Consider the following 17889-nt stretch of genomic DNA (forward strand, 5'->3'; position numbering starts at 1 on the left):
CACACGCACGGGCAAGGTTTGAATACTAGGCGCCTCCATTATGTTGTGGATGTGCGCTGATTTTGCTAAATTTTTCACATTCTCTATCGCGCTATTGTTTTGAAGTCACGTCCGCTTCCGGTTCCGATTCCAGAAGGAAGGTAAAGCTCTTAATCTTGATTGACATAATTTGGTGCCACACGCCACACACCTACTGCTCGCTACTAAGCGTTGTGACACGATGGCTGGTGCGGTCTTTGCGACTTACTTGATCGTGTGTATAGATCATCCATTTAAAAAAAAAATGCGACCCGCATGTGTTCGGGATCCTTTTGCTCCCCTCTGCTGGGTTTGCTTAAAGAAAGGAAATTTTAGATAATTATTCTAACCCATCCAGAATTTTGTTAATAATTGTTTCTTTATGCTGTGTTATAAATGAGATTCATACGGGTGAGTGACTCTCGGCGCTCTTTTTTTCGCCTGTATTCCTTGCTGCTGGTGCTGCGCTAGGGTGCATCATATACATGTTTTAAAATGTGATGTAAGGATTCTTTCTTTGCTTTGCTACAAGTGGATATAAAACTGGTGCATATTAAACAACAAATATTCTGGAAACTTGTTTGCTTCACATTCCTGTTCAATCGGTGACACCTTTGCTTTAATTTTTGTTTAAGTGCATATTGCTTTTCGAATAAATTCTTCCGGTCGGTTTAGTCGGAGCGCAGGAAAACTCTATCGTGCCCCCTACTTCCTGCGTACATCTTCAAACAAGGTCGGGTATTAAAACAGTTCGTTCACAACAAGGGTTAGTAATATTACCGATTAGTAAGCTAATATTAAAACGGCTGTTCGTTTTGCACTAGAAGAAGCACCACTAATCTTCCACTCTGCTACTCTAACAATTTTACATAATGCTTAACAAATGTACAACTTATAAAGTGTTTCTATTGTTAGCTACGAGTGCAGACTTCACAAGCAGAAATGAAACTAAAATGATGTGTGATGTTGATCTGTTGGCCACACTATAGAAAAAGAAACCTTGCCGCGGCAAACAGATACGTCCCCAGCCGTGGGGCAGTAGCCAACTATAATTGTTCAGCGCATCGTGATATTTTTTGCATCATAATTTGAGTTGATATGTAAATGGAGATGAATTAGAGAAGGAGAGGGGAACATAATTGAATTGATTTAAAAATTGGAAACGATTCGTCGGATAATACGGTATATGAGAGATATGATGGTAGGTATATGTAATTTTCTTTTTGTTTAATTGCTTTACGTGTAAAGTTTTATTATTGTTGCTTCATTTGTATGTATGTGTGTGTGTATGCAGGTGTGTGTATGTGTAGGTGTGTGTGTGTGTACAAATATTATAAAATAAGTCATCGCGTTTTTTTTTGTTGATGTTACGCGCACTGGGGGATTGATAAACGAACGATATGGATATGAGCCTTTCGTCGTGGCGCTGTATGCGACGACTACGCGCAACGGAGCGTACCCTTATGTAAATGATGTCCCGCGCGTCCCTGCGTGAATTGAGCCCCGTCATGTTTCTAAATATATGTATATGATTATATAAATGGTTATTACAAGGCATAAGACTTCTAAGTGTTTAAGATTACAACATTAAATAAATTCGTTCACTACTACTCTTGAGCCATTTATCGTGGGAAAAAGGGGGGAAAAAGTGCGCGTGCAAACACAGTAGTATAAATGGGTTTTTTTGTTTGTTTGTTTGTTTATAATTTTAATCTAGTCCAACACTAATATTAAATACGCGCCATCTTTTCATTTGCTTTTCCATCCTCACCGTGAGGTTCACCTCACACGCGTTCACCGTGTGTCATGTGTCCACACACGGGGCGACAGGTCACATTATCTCTACTTTTAACAGTGTTTGCTTTACCCGAATGCCACCACACAGGTACAACACACAACACTATCAGTTTGAAAAAGAGAGAGAGAGAGTAACACCGTATTTTTAACCCTGTTTTCCAGACATCGAAAATTCGACAGGTGCCGGCCCTGATTGATTGTGTTTTTTTTTTTTGTTGTTTCTTTAAATCTCTTTCGTTTGTAACGTCGAATGCCGTTTTCCCGTTTTGTCTCGCCCAATGTATTTATTTCGCTATATAGCCTTTGTCTGCAATTTTCTACACCGTCAGCGCATTTGATTTGCTCCGTGTCTTATTACTCTAAAGAGTGCTTTTTTTTTTGTTTGCTAGTTTGGATGCGCCCTCTCCCAATCTATCATTGGGCGTCATAACATTGTTTGTTTTGTGTTTTGCGAATCTAAGCGAGATTGGTCTAAATTAGAAGCGCATGGATCACACACCACGAAACGGGCAACCAAAATTACACTAATAATGTCTTTTCATGGATGAAACATATATCGCTCCGGAGAAGTTCCAAATGTCGAATGCATACGAAAAAAGGCGTTTTGCTGTTGCTCTACGCTATGATGTTTTGAAATAACATATTCCACGAAAAACATTGTAACCATTCAGGAGCATTACTAAGGAATAACGGGGGAAAGTGAGATAAGATAGATAATCTCGGAAACCGACCGAATTTCAGTCGATTGCTGCAATCCACTAGCTTCACGCGCCTTCCGCTATTTCCGGCTAGTTTTCTAGTTTTATTTTTATTTATTTTTGGCACTTACGTTTCACTTAAGTAATTTAATTCTTAGCGCAAAGCTCCATCTCAAACACGCTCAAAATACTATTCTCAGTGTCGAGTTTCCCCGCTAATCAACTACAAATATTGGCCACACACTGTGCTGCTGTGTGCTGAAGCATCAATGTGTGATGCAGCACGCTAAATTAAAACACAACGTACTACAAAACGTGAACCATTCTTCCAACCACAGGCTTGGAAGAATCGTCGGTCTTCGTCGGTCGGACGAAACACACACGCACGCACACTTCAGTTATCGCTAGCAGAGCAGTAAACAAAAAGTGCAGAGAGCATTTTGGCTTCAAACAAAGGGAAATGGATATCGAGAAGCTTTATCTCAACAACTTGCGACCTATTTGTTTTATGTTTTTTTTTCCTTCACAAATAATGAATTTAGTTGGCCCATGCGTCACAACAATCAGCAGCACACAAACATTGATACCGATAAAAAAAAAAACATTAACAATCTTTGAACATTACAAATGTCTTTTTCGTCTTACACGTTATACGCTAAGAGTTTTGTTTTGTTGTTTGCATCGATGAATGATATAACGAATAAAAAGCACCAAAGCAATGCAAAAACAAAACATTTAGAAAAAACGTATCCTAATCGAGCAATTGTTTTAAAATTAGTTTACTTAGTTGTACTAAACCACATTTTTGTTTGGCTTTTGCCTAATCTTTTTTTTTTTTGTTGTTGTGTATAAGAAAGGTCCTTCTCCTTTATAGTCTCTTTCGAAAAAAAAAAAAAAAAACGAATGTCCAAATGCATATTGTATTATGCTGGCGGCATTCCTTTTTCTACCAGTAGTAGGACAAAAATGAACGAAGGGAAATTTTACAAATGTGTTAAAGTTGAGAAACTCCACACGATATGTTCGTTTCACTAAACACGATATGGTTTTTTTTGCTTTCTTTTGCTTGCTGTTTGCTTCATGTTCGTCATTTCGTCCGTTTTTCCTCTTCTTTCGTTCGGCTTATTATGCATCTATTTCATACAGCTTTTAACGCATTATGAGATTTTTCCGTCACAGCGTTAACACATCTTCGTATACATTCACTAACGTTTTCACCGCTTTACAAATCCTTTCTTCTCTGTTGTTTGTAATGGTTAGAATAATCGTTCTTGTTTAAGTTGCTTGATTCACTCGATTCGAGCCGATTGACAGTTACTATAATTTTACTATCTTGTAACCGTATAGAAGCACAAAGGTGTGTGTGTTTTCTATCTTTTCCAAATGCCGTCCTAAAAGTGAAACGAAAGAACAAAACCAACGTGATAGCTATTGCTAGTCATCCCACAAAAGTGATGGTGCTAACGCGAAAAGAATTAAATGTTACGCGTGTGTTATCATTGCATCATTTTTGCCACATTTTTCTAGTGTATTCACACACACACACACACACAACTACGCTAGTGCGCCCCTTTCACCACTCCCAAAATCGTCGGTTTTCTTCTCTATTTCCCTACGCTAATGTACTTCTCAAGCCGATGAATATACTCTGTGAAATCCTGCTCATTAACATTATCTGCCCAGCAGTGTAAACTTGGGACGGCCACTAAAAAAAAAAACGATAAGAAAACAATAAAAAACAAAACAATTTACAATAAAAAAGACAAAACTTATTCCTAAACTAAATCAATTTCCGTATGCCGACCATGCTAAAGTTAATTGAACTATACCGATAAATGTGATGTATATCTTTTGCTCTCTATCTCTCTGTTTTCTTCCCCATCGCACAGCGCCAACACAGCAGTCATCCCACACTGTGGTGCTACATTAACTACGCAGCAGCAATGATTGATTTTAATTTTCATTTGTTTGTTGCTTACAACGACACTCACCGGATTATCAGATCACCGCTTACTTCAAAACAAACTAATAAGTGATTGCAATGCATCTTTCGGCACGATATGCCTCTCTTGACTTTCCTCACATTTCCTAGTTTTTTTTTGCTTAATTCGCAGCACTACCAGTGTCTTCTATTCGGAAGAATTATTTTATAACGTTCGCGATCACGCTTCATATCCTGGTTGCACTTTAATATGGTGATGTTACGAGTGTTGTCCATTCTTCCGATACCGATGGCGTATGGCGTCTCTCTACTGTTGCGCATTACTTCCGATCTAGATTGAGGCCGTAACGCAGAAACGGAAACGCAACTGGGCCGACCGCCGGTGTCATGCCGTTGTAGCCGATGCCGGCTGCTGTGCCCGGTCCGGATGCGGCCGCTGCTGCAGCTGCTGCTGCTGCCGCTGCCGCCGCCACCGCATTCCCATTCCGCACGCTGGCCGCTGCCGCCATCGTGGTGGTTGTCATCGGTCGGAGGATACTGCTGCTGTTGCCGCCGCCATTGCTACCACCATCACCACTTCTAAAGCTGAGAGGGAGAAGAGAGCGAAAGTTTTTAATGGATCGGCGCTTTGACGATGTGATTCGGGGTGATGTAGTGATAGCCTGGGATTGGCATTCCGGCAGTTTCCATCGAAATTCTGAAAGTAAAAGTTTTACGGGAGCATACGTGGCGTTTTGCGAAAAATAGGTGTACATTGCGTGTATGTGTGTGATCGTTTGAGAGAGAAAGAGAGCGAGATATAGTTTTGAATTTGAATTTGGTTTTGTTTCAATGATGCATTGGAAAGGGTTGGAGTTTTTTTTTAGAGTCATCATTATGGGGACAATTAAAACATACAATTTTGATAATGTAAAAGCAAGGACAAAATATGAGTGCACGTATTGGAAAGAAAACGGAAAAACGGGGACAAAGGGATTAAAAGAGAACATAGAAAGAAGAGAAAGAGAGAGAGAGAGACAGAAAGAGAGAGAGAGAGAAAGAGAAAAAGAGAAAAAATGATATATTTTTTTGTATTTATATTCGTATTTGTCAAATATTGCAAAATGGTGGCGCGCTTGTACAGACTGATCACTCAATGCAAAACAGTTCATTATTAAAAAGAATGAACGTTGTAAAATACAATTATTGTTTCAATTAATCAGTGTTGTAGTAGTAGTAGTAGGGGTTCCATCAAGTAATGTGAAATAATGGTACAATCGGAGTGAAAATATCTAAGTCGATAGGTAGAGAATTATATATATACTTCACAAAACGGGATATACACGAGTGGAACGTTCTATGTTAAACAAATCTAGCAAAACACGCTGTATCCTCTATCGGCAAGCTTATTTAATTTATAGATTAAATTAAAGACAAACTATTAGAACGAGGTGAAAATCAACAAAGTGAAAAACAGACTCGCTGATATATTACAACTAGAAACGAACGAACGAAATCGGGTTTTTCAATTTCAACTAAGATGCTAAGATTTTGCTACTATGCAGCTCTAATTGTAATACAATTTTAATTATTGTCTTATGAGTTAGAATTACTACAATGAACTCAAACTGTGTGTCTATTGACTTTTGGTCTCTAAGTTCTGTTCGTTCCGGGTTTGAGCCTATAATTTGTTACTGCTTTACTGCAGTGGTCGAATTTATAGAAATTTTTTATTGAAATTTTGTTGCTGAGTTTCAAATGTGTAAAAAAATTTATCAAAAATTTGGTTAATAAACGCATATTATCGTATACCAGCAGGAAAACGACGTAATACTGAAAACCCATAGAACTCAGCTAAATGCGCTCTTGTATTCAATATAGGATATTTCAATAATAAGAGTCTGTATCGCGAAAGCTTTTATTCGATTTGTTCTCGATTTCAAACTAAGCCTAAAAGCGCAAAAACTAGAACAATGTGAAAATGTAAAGTAATTAAAGACAATAGTAAAAAAAAACTACTTACTAAATAAAGCCATATCGGCAAACGAATTATTAAGTATTGGAATGTAAACGACTAAAACGATTAAAATAGTAACCAAAAAAATCTTTCGATTGAGCACAAGAAGAACTAAAACGGATAATCAAATCATTCTCAACGGATAGCTGTAATAGGCTGCGGATAGGCGGTAGATGAGTAACGCGTACAAGGTACAAGTTGGAAGCACGCGCACGCACAATACTAGAAAATGGTATGACGACGACGACTGCGGTAGCCAGATAGTTATGTTTGCTGGTTTAAGGTGTATTGCTGACGGTAAAACTGGTGTGTTGGTGGTGGTGGTGGTTTTGATGGCTTGCCTTGGCACAAAACATGATCAAGAACTAAGTAAGATAAATTGTTAGAGGATTCGGGACGAATAAATCTAAACAGGGGAAACCATGGAACAGGGCGCACACACACACACACACTAGCACAGTTCAGAAACCGTGGAACAATAATGAATGGGGAGCAAAACAGGAAAAACTAGGTGGTGGAAAATGAAGAAAAAAAAAGATAAAGATAAATAACGTTACCGAGTTTTCTAAATGGGACCAAAAAGGAAGTAAAACGACAGACAGCATATTTAAAGAAGTAAAATAAAAACTAAAAGATACTATGTATATAGTAACAGTAGAAGAAAAAGTTGTACAGAGAGCGGTAAAACAAAATATATGAATTATTAATTTCTTACCAGAGAGGAACGAGGTTCATGATTACTTTAAGAGGATTGATTTGAGCTGGTTTTTTGGAACTCATTGGCATGGCATTGATTGGTTTTAGTTTGACGGTGAATATTTGGACTATTTTGGACGTACGGTGGTGGTGGTTTTGGTTGGTTTTGGTTTTTGGTTATTGGCACATTTTGTTGGACGGGTGATGGTGGTGGTGGTGGTTGTTGTTGTTGGTAGACACGCTATAAAAATGGGAAGAGGAAACGGATCGTTTGTTTTGCACATTGATGATAATAACACATAAAACGGATGCAAACACTCGCACAGTAGTACTCTTCTGTGGTTTGTGGTGTGCGTTGGCTATTACTGGATGGCAATTTATGCAGAGTTAACAATGGTATTAATGATTAAAGCAAACAGAAGCTAATGCGTTGAAGTTAGACGATGCATCAGAGTGAGGTTATTTGATAGGAAATTAATCATTATCTAATTGAAATGTTAATATTGATAGTGGTTTCGATTGTGATTCTAATTTATGCTTTTTAAACAAATTTCAATGATCGCAAAGAATGCCAAGTTTAATATACTTGCACTACTTTCCTCACGCTGTACGTGGAATTGCATAAGTGATAAAAAAAAATGCGATATGTTTTGAACAAACAAAAACAACAACTTTTTGAACCAAAAAAGTAAAAGGGCATAGCTATTCTAACATAGGAAATTGTGATATGTTTGCAAACTTTTATGCACGATGGACGGACGAACAGTACGAACGATGGAATGATGATGGTTTTTATGTGGTGTTTAATCCTAAACTTGGGTATGAGTTTACTGAAAAATATAGATGCACCATTACCGGATAGGATGTGTATTATGATGGATGTGGATGTTGGACAGCGAAGCTATGCTTTTCGAAATCCAGCTACATTGTCTAGGAAGACGGTTATGGTTGGCTCACATATGTTGGTTGAATTGAAGCTGCACGTTGGTTGTCGCGAATAAAGGATGGGATAAATCATATAACGAAACAAACGCCTGCAGATATCATTGCAACGAAATCAAAGGATGATAGTGAGACTTGATGGCTTGATGGATTTGTATACTAAATGAGATGAAATGTATGACCAGTCTTCCACAGGATGTTGAAGTATGTTTTATTAGTGTCAAAATATGCATAATGAAACGTTTGATACTCGGTGCATCGTGACACTGCCGGTTAGACTGCAATGCCGTTTTAGGGATATTAGTAAGCATTTTTTTCGGTGTTATATTTTTACGAATAAAGAGCATAATGTATGTAGAATTTGCGAATTCTGCGAACATATGGTGAGCACATTTTTTAATCTTTGTATCTCGCAAAACAACAAAAGACTCATTTATAGGCGCGAAATCGGGGGTGTGCGTGAAGCATTGTTTTTTTTTTTAATGAATTTTAGGAAATAGTTGGTTGTCAATAGAAGCGGGGATTGATGCGTTTTTAATTGGTTGATGGTTTTTTGCTCGGGATTTGGTTTTTCGTTCTTTCAGTCTAGTGATGGAGTATTATGGCTGTGAATTCATCCGATATGGTGCACGCACATACAAGAACTCTGCACACACACACACACATACATCGGGGTAGAAGGATATGTAGAGAGCATTATGTGTGATTTTGGATATTTATTGGTTTGGTTTGTAAAAGGTGGCACGGTGTGGTGTAGTAGAAAGGTCGGAACGATCGGAATTGTGGACTTGAATGAGGAGATGACGTGTAGGATATTCCCATTTGTTCGTTGAAGAAGGCGAATTTGCATATTTCCCGCGCTGATCATCGCTGAACGATGCACGGAACGAAGATTACGCTGGCTTTTGCTGAAATTGGAGTTGCATTAGTGAACTAATCCCTTCTTTTTTATCCTCTAAGATGGACAGGAGTATCGAGGAGGTGATTCTCAAAGTTTACTAGCAAACGGAAACGTTTTTTGCACATCCACCACGTGAATTTAATGCCAAACAATGTTGGGGAGAATTTTTTGAAAACTAATTTACCATTTTTACGCACTCCCCGGTCAATGTGCGTTTTGATGAAATATTATTTGGCAGTGGAGGAGTTACAAACACGTGTATGTTTGCTTAAGGTTCTTAGCACTTAAATAATGTAAATGTGAACCCTGACTGAAAAAAAAACGCTTGACCCATTTTTGGTTCGACTTAACTCAAATCTATTCCTTTATTCGCTTTGAATTTCCTCTGCTTGACTTTTTTTCTCTTTTTCATCGATTATACATACTGTTGGAAGTCTTTATTTAAGGGAGGTTTTGCTCTAAACGTTCTTTAAACTGTATGTTTGCAATGTACTACATGTGTGTAATATGTGTCTGATTCTTTGCTTCTTTGCGGATATACGCTTGTCTGTTGGGGGGGTTCTATTAACTTTTTGCCAACACTTACAATGACATATGCCTTTTTTTGTGGGGCATTTGGTTGGATGCATTTTCTAAACGAATCTAAACAACAATTGCTGTGTTATACAAGTACTATAGGCTAAATGTCAAGAGTTGTGTGATATACTTTTTGGCTTGTGAAAGAATAATACGTAAATGGGGGGGTTCGGTTGTATCTTCTTACGGGTTTCCGTTTTCTCCTACTCAAAAAGGGCGCGTTGCAGAGCTTGTCAGTGTAGGAAGATGAACATTCAATCTGAGTTTAAGTATGCAACAGACATATAAAATCGTAAATATGTGTGTTTGGTTGTATGTATGTGTATTATTATGGTATTTGTATAGAGGTAAAAATTGTGTGATTTACGAAGTCAAGAGTGTTGTGTTATTGATAATGCTGTAATTGTGAGCACATTCTTATCAAGCTACAAATGGGTACCTTCAACGGTTTGTTTCACTATAGCTAACCATCCTGATATCATTCTCGAATCTCTTACCCACTGAGGTAAACTAGAGCAATATAGTTTCATATTTTAAAACAAAACTTCCACACAATGATGTAAACTGAAATTCCCTACGTCTCGTTAAAATCTTAAAATAATGTCGGCTTCGCCTATGCCTGTATAAGTAAGTTCAAACTATCGGTTTGCGCTGGTCTTTGCACCAAGTGTATTTACCAACTAGCTCTAACACACCTGGGGCTGCCAGCGTACGTCTGCCAATGCAATTAAAACTCTGGACTAAAATATTACATAAAAATGAGCGCGTAGTAGCTCAACTCAATCTGTCATTACATCTCTGGTTTCAATTCAAATAGAGTCAGCGGGCTTTGGCCTGCAGACTGCTTCAGGGATTAGAATATTTGTACTATACCTGCGCCTTTTACAATATGTCCGATCGGTGATCGGAGCAGGTGTTGCGAAACTGCTTTTTGTAAAGCATAAGACATACGTAAAGACTTATCTGTGAGACCGTCATGATGTGTCGTGAAAACACATGTTGGGGAAATACAGTGACGGATAATAGTTTACGGCCACCTGATGTTGTGCATAACGTAAAAATGAGATTGTGAAGCCAATTTCCAACGAATCAATCTAATTTTTTGTAAAATTTAGTTCAACGTTTTGAGAAAACGTTCCTTTATTCAATAAACATTAAATTGTAAAATCTCTGTTTTCATTCTGACGAAGATATGGCCATAGCACATAAGACCAATCCAACCCATCAACCAATTTTAAAATTCAAACAACGAATCTTCATATTTTTGGGCATCTCAAATTTTGAAAACTTTTCAGAACTTTTTTATTCTTTGGCAGTCATTGAAGACAGCAATACGGCCTGGACGTTCTACCAGGAATAAAAAAAATCATTTATGAACTTACGGATAAAAACAAAGTTTCTATGAATAGCTCAGATGCTGATAAACAATCTGCCAAATTTTGGTATAGTTATAATAAGTAGAAGTATCGCAAGCAGTAGTTTAAAAATTGAATATAAAAGTGGTGTTCATCCATTGTCCGTCACTGCATATCATCTATAAGAAAAATGGCTATGGATAGTTAAAGTTTCAGGCCAAGAACTATATTAGTTTGAAACCCAAATAAGATGCAAGAAGAAAGATCAGAAGAAAATGAAAAATACTACTGTCACTGATGCATACAATATTAGAATTCTAGAATTTTGGTATAGCTCAGACCATGGATTCGATTGTTAGAAGAATCAATATAACATGCATGTCAAAGGAAAGTTAATTTGGAACTTTAACGTCAACCGAAACATTCTTCCTAGGGTAAGCTCTAATTTAGTCACAAATTTTCCTTAATTACTGAGCTCGAGAGATTCTTTGTGTATCTCTTTATGTTTAATCAGTGCTGCTTTTCAAGCGCGTTCAACACAATAAGTATACAAGCACACGGTCGGGTTAAATTTTCTAGGGTTCTTTTACCCTGACGACGCGAAGTACCGCGTTCAATACCGTGAGGTAAGCCCTATTGATCGCAATGCAATGTTGTGCACTCGTAACAAAGTTGGTCGAAATTCCAGCGAACATTTGAAATGGTGGTATAATTACCCAAAGCAAAGGGGTGCAGCAGTCCATTAAATCGTACAAACACACACACGCACGCACACGATTCGATCCCCAGTGAGTTAATTTGATCCGGCGGCCTTAGCCGTAATCCAAAATAGGATTCTTTCCAAATCTGGTTGTGCAAATTTAATTCCGATGCGATCAAGGGATGACTGACGCGTGGATGGTGACACCTCCTTGTTTCTTCTCTTCGCATCTAGCGCGAGAACAACATTGCATGGAGCCAATCCTTCTGCACATGTGACAGCCTGACTGATTGCTGCTGACTGGTGCGACTGGGAGAACATACTATGTGGTGTGTAAGTGCAAAGTGTAACTAACGCAAAACTAACACCACTAAAAATAGCCACAGTAATCTGAAATTAAAATTCGAATCATTTCGCATCAACATTTGTTGAAGTTGTCCTGTTGACAGTAGGTACACGAAATTGCGATACAACACACAGCGCTTTACGTAATTTGTTTTTGCTACATTTTTCTTCTATCGTACAGTGTAGAAACACAGCACACAGCACAGTAGAATGCAATGGTTGGAGATAGAGAGCGGTATTTGTCCTCCGGTTGACAGCGCTGGCTGGCTTTACTTGTTCTTCCGTCCCAAGGCCGCAACGCACGCAGCATACAATCTCCCTGGTCTGTCTATATATCTAAGAACCCAACCATGGATCTCCTTTTCTTTGCTAATGTTTGAGATTATACGCAATTGCGGACGTAGGAGCGTTTGTCGTTCTAACCAACTTCTTCCAATTGCCTCACCAAAGAGCCAAATTTGGATGTGAAGCTGCTTATTTTTAGCGCGTGCAGCTGTGCAAGCATGGCAAATGGAGACGAACTTATGTAGAATTAAAGTACAGCAAAAACAACAAAAACTAATGACAAATTTGCAAACGGTTTAAAATTAATCCATCGCAAAATCAGTTCTCTGCTGGTAAAGGATTGTTTCGTCGTTTGCACATAAAGTGGTACCGGGATTTTTGAAAACTGTCATCGTGATGGTGCAACGGCGGTGTATTAATGCTATTCCTATTATTGAGAACCTAGAAAATTATCCTTCCACTCGATACATCACTATGAGCCTTTGTACTGTACTGAATAGCATATTCTCATTTTTTTCATGGTGGATGCAAGTGAAACACAACGAACAAAAAAGGAAGAATACATAGCAAACGGCAGGTTGAGTACATTCCAGCCAAGCCACGCCAGGCGCAGCAGCCGCAAAGAGTATTAAAAACGGGGGAAACGTTTAAAAGTTCTTATCGAATTAATATCTAAAAATAAAACCCCACCAAGCATCGTCAACGCAAGGCTAGGCAGAGCAACACAAAAATTCTGCATGTTAGGAAAAGTATGTTGCTTCACATACTTGTTTGCTTCTTTATTCCACTTTCTCCAGATCAGAAATGGCACCGTGGATAGACAGCAACAGTTACGTAGCAGACACAGTAATGTTATCGACCGCTGCCGAACAGGGAAGCAAATGGAGGCGAATTGTTTGAGAACATAATTAAAATACAACAAATAACTTCATAGCAGTTCCAGGTCTTTAAGGCGGCGTTCTAGTGTACTGCTGTAAACCAACAGCCATGAACGTTAGGTTGATTAAAATCAAAAGCTGTAACTGTAAGTATAGCTTTCGCAACAAATAATTCAAACAAGCTATCTTTCGCTTTACCTGCCTGTTTGCAGTGTAATGTCTCCACGGGCAGTGCAATGTTTGAATAAAAAAATAAAAAAAAGTACGATCGATAAACTGACATAGGACGAATGAAACCTATAAAATGTATAATAGGTCTTTATTCCTTTCTGGGTTTGCCGCAAGATATATGCGTTTTCTTCTCGCACAAAACTAAATTCATCCCCGTGTAGATGCACAACACGAGGTTCCTAATCGAGTTCATACCTTTCATAGAAGTGTTTCTAAAACTTATTCGACAAACCGTTAAAAAGAATCTGCGTGTGTATGCGTGTTCATGTTCATGTTGCATTATGATATTGTTGTTGCCTTTACAATCCTTAGTATTCGCTTAAATTTCAATCAAAACCATCCTATCTTATGTATCAACTTAGTCACTTACACTAGGTACTATATAGTGTAGGACCCTAATATAATGCATCCTAAATAGCAGAACCCCCGGTGTGGAACCTAACTACCGAAAGTGTTCTTACATAACTACTAATAGTAAGTTAGTACGCGAGCATTCTTCCTGCTTGCTATCGTACCATTTTCTTATACCTTTCGCTCAATGGTGCTTATGAAAACTTGTAAATTCTGTCGTTACATTGTCTTATTTGCCTTCTGACAAGCCCTCGCCCACTCTCCCTCCCCCTGCCAACTACTGGCTGTGCATTTGTCGTCCCGCTGTATCGCGCGCTGCTACCTGTCTCTTGTTCTTTTCAGGACGACACTTTAGCTCTAGTAGGGACTGAACTTATTGCGTTCACTTTTCTTACTGCTGTCACCGTTCATGCTGTTGTTGGTGTTGGGAGAGCGCATACGCGTGGTCTTGGGTCGATTTACACCGGTCGTCTGGATCGGTGCTACCGCGGCGGCCCCACTAGACAGATTGCCGATCAGATCGGTCAGACTACCGAGAGCGGACAGACTGTTCAGTGCATTTAATGTGCCCGGTTTGGCTAGCAGCTGCGCCAACGGTATCGCGGTAGCTAGTGGGTTTGTGACTGCCGCCGCAGCAGCAGCGGCCGCATTCGCACCGGTCGCGCCCGTTCCGGCGACGCCCGAATTTGCGGCTGCTGCTGCAGCAGCGGAAGCCGCCGCGGTAAGCGTGGCTGCGGCCGATGGTGGTACGATACCGGCCGTGGCCGGCTGTGCACCTGTCACCTGTGCGGTGGCCGCAGCGGCGGCGGCAGCAGCAGCTGCGCCTGCTTCGTCACCTAAATTCGCCTTCTGAAGCTCGACGCTGTGGGAGGATAAGGAGGAAGTTTGTTAGGTTTGAGAAGAGAGAGAGAGAGAGACAGAGAGAAAGAGTAGAAAAAGAAACGTGTAAAGGATATTTAGAGGCAACGGACGGACGGACGGACGGAAGGATCATTGATAGAAACACAGAACAGAGATGTTGAAACCAGGAGAGCGGAGCATAAATTGAATTGTATAAGGATAATGCGGTTGGTTTGTGTTCCGGAAGGATGCTTGTGTTTTGGTATGTAAGTAACAATACCGATGTAGTGATGCACGTTACGATCATTATCGGAAGGTTAGTGAAGGGAGCATTGAGTTAGGGATGCAGTGCTTGTGTCCAACCAAGATAATAGGCAACATTATGTTCTTGTTGTTTCAAATTGAACTCAAGTTGTGTTGCAGCATCGTCGGAATTATGGAGGAAATTTTGGGACAGTACGTAATAAGCAATTAAAATTCGCATATCTGGAAAGTAGAACTGTGCAAGATTTAGAAGCATTGATGATTTACTCGTTTGAAAAATTGTAAGAGCACATAACACTCAACATTAATTTCATCGTTAATTTCGTGCTGAAAAGGCTCAGTTGCACATAAAAAAAATTATTGCACTGGCATTCAATTAAATTCTATCAAAAATTAAAAGTGTTGGTGACAAAAACACACAATTGCTTAGGCAAAGTTGAGGCTAGCGCCGATAAAACAAAAATCATCCGCATCAAAAATAAGCAGCATCCTGGACATATAATTCAAAATAAGATCTTTGACAGTGGTATTTTAGTCGCTTCTTGTGACAGTGTTGAGTAACGCGCATTCGATCATAATACACTCACACAACAATGATGCAACATTCGCCATCACATGGTGAATCAAAGGATTTTTCTTGTATGTGATTAAATATTGTTAATTTTTAACTACCGCAAAACACATGATTAGATTCGAATAAATTAATTCATAAGTAATCAAACTATGCATTAGTCTTATTATTTTTATTTCTTTAAGGAAGGACTGGGGCCGTATTGCTCAAAAGATGGAAGCAGTACAAGAAATAGTTGTAGTAATTAGCGCATACATGGCTACCTATGCTCACGGCAGCAACCTTGCTAGGAAATAAAAGTTTTTGTAATATAGCACCTAAGCATGCGCATGAAACCAACAAAAAATCCTCTTAAAAAACAATAATAATACGAAAGTGTACAAGTGCAAACCAAGGTACAAAACAAAATCAAAAATATTATTTGTAGAATGGGAAGAAACGATGATATAAAATAACATAGCATAGATATTAACAAATGATTGTGAAAATAAAAATAAAAAATAAAATAAAAATGAATCAAACAACTTGTGGAACAGCTTTTATGCATTTCAGTATGCTATAAAGAGACGAATCAATTCAAATGTCTCCTAGTCTTTATAAGAAAAACCAAATCATACAATTATTTTCAATGTGTTTTTTTATAAAGAAGGATTGAAAGGATTTACCATTTACTTTTGCCTTGCATTGCAAATTATGTCAGACAGAAATAGATAATTCAAAGGAAAAACAAAAATGACATTTACAATGCTTAAAAACTGAACTCGAAATTGAATTTTTTAATTATAAACAGTTGGTTAATTTTTGTTTATCATACGAGCGCATGTCTATAAATTGCAGCTATAATTGGTGTTATTGGCACTACATAAACAAAGTAATTCAGCTGCTATACTGCACATAAACTGCGAGGATGTGCATAAATTTCAATGTCAGTTAATAAATAATCACATTATAGAAGCACCTCCACCAAATGTGTGATATTTAACTGCTCCACCCAACACTGTACAGCGTGGCAGAGCATGGAAAATGGGCCACTAATATCTTATTAGTGTGTTAATAATGATGGTAAATGGCAATGAGATGGAATCATGACTGTTGTTGTTTTTTTTTCATCGTGGAAGAAAAAAAAAAAAGGAAAGACGGTATGAGAAATCCAGGATTTTACTGTTGGGAGGCTTCTAAAGGTGGATTGGATAGAAGTGTTCTCTCTCGCTCCGTAAGCCGGAAACGCCGGGAATGGGTTAAGGAACATCAACACACCACGGAGAAGGAGCGACACAGTACAGTAGCTGATGGTATAGGAAACATGTGCACAACAAAATCCTTGCAGTTCACTTGGAAACGGTGCCGTGCGTATGGGACAGATTAAGGGGTAAGGGTAACCACACAATAGTATATCACAGATCGCGAAGAAAATCGGACAGACAGAAACGGGGGGAAAGGTTGCGTCTTAAAAGGATTTATTCATTTCGCAGAACACTGGAGCTCTAGAGTGCGATTGATGTTGAGAGCAAATGAAATGGATATTTCTTTCGTGAGGAGAAAAAGGAAATTAGGAAACACGTAATTAGTTGGGGAGTAGCACGCATGGTAAGGGTGGTGGTTATGAGATGAAGAAAGTCGTCGTACGTCGTCTTTAGATTCGAAGGAAAAGAGGAATTGTTATCGAACTGGAACTATAATATCCTACGCAACACAAAAAAAATATATATATCAGCCACAGGGAGCAAAACAAAAAGAATAGAAAAGGAATACCCCACAACCACGAATCACGAAAATGAGCAGCTCCTAGAAAGGACCTTCGATCGATACCGAGTGGAGCCATATCAAATCCATATCGAAAAAATGTCGACCTATCGATTGTCGAGCAGCACCGTGAGTGGACAACTTAAAGTAGTGTTGATCATAAAACAGGGAAATGTGTTACGGAACTCAACAACAGTAAGGTGGGCAGAGTGTAAGAGAGTGGAGGGAAAAACGACAGAGAAATAGAGATAGCATTTTAGCACAAGGCACAGAGGAGCACAGAAGATATGACAATATGAGAAGAGTTCCTCTGCCTTGGGGGGTTGGATACTGTTGGCGGAAACCGTTAGTCAACAGTACACCGACCGGCTTCCCATCCAAAATACGAAACAACCTTGCCGGATACCGTCGATCGGTAGTAACGGTAGTAATATTAGAAAGTAAAGACCTAAGTATATGAAAGAGCAAAACGGATCACCTACCTCATGTTGATCAGATACTGGGCAAGTGCGACTGAGTCCGGGTTGCCGGTGATGGTGATCGTTCGGTCCGTGTTGCCGCTGTCGCGCTCCTCACAGTTGGAAATGCGTATCATGGCGCCAGAGATCTGGCGAATCTCTGCAATCTTGGTGCCACCCTTACCAATAATGCAACCTATCAGGTCATTTGGCACGGTCATTTCATGTGATTGCGACTGAACTGGGGCTACGTTGCGGTTGTTGTTGGTTCGCAGTTGAGAACCGGCCAAAGCGGCGAGAGC

General features: G+C 39.1%; 1 protein-coding gene across 4 annotated transcripts in view; it reads right to left on the reverse strand.

Moving 5' to 3' along the window:
• Positions 1 to 4902: 4902 nt before the first annotated feature.
• LOC126561980 (poly(rC)-binding protein 3) overlaps positions 4903 to 17889 on the reverse strand; it is a 58472-nt gene continuing 45485 nt past the window's right edge. For 2 of the 4 annotated variants that reach the window (XM_050218377.1, XM_050218378.1), the window contains 2 exons: positions 17612 to 17888; positions 14034 to 14573 (listed from right to left, as the gene is read on the reverse strand). In XM_050218377.1, the coding sequence (XP_050074334.1) occupies positions 14069 to 14573; positions 17612 to 17888 (782 nt within the window). In that variant the 3' untranslated portion in view covers positions 14034 to 14068. Of the gene's footprint in view, positions 5153 to 14033; positions 14574 to 17611; position 17889 lie in introns of those variants that run through there. The other 2 variants (XM_050218380.1, XM_050218379.1) reach the window with 2 other exon arrangements.

This window comes from Anopheles maculipalpis, chromosome 3RL (assembly GCF_943734695.1).
Source record: "Anopheles maculipalpis chromosome 3RL, idAnoMacuDA_375_x, whole genome shotgun sequence".
Lineage (NCBI taxonomy): Eukaryota > Metazoa > Arthropoda > Insecta > Diptera > Culicidae > Anopheles > Anopheles maculipalpis.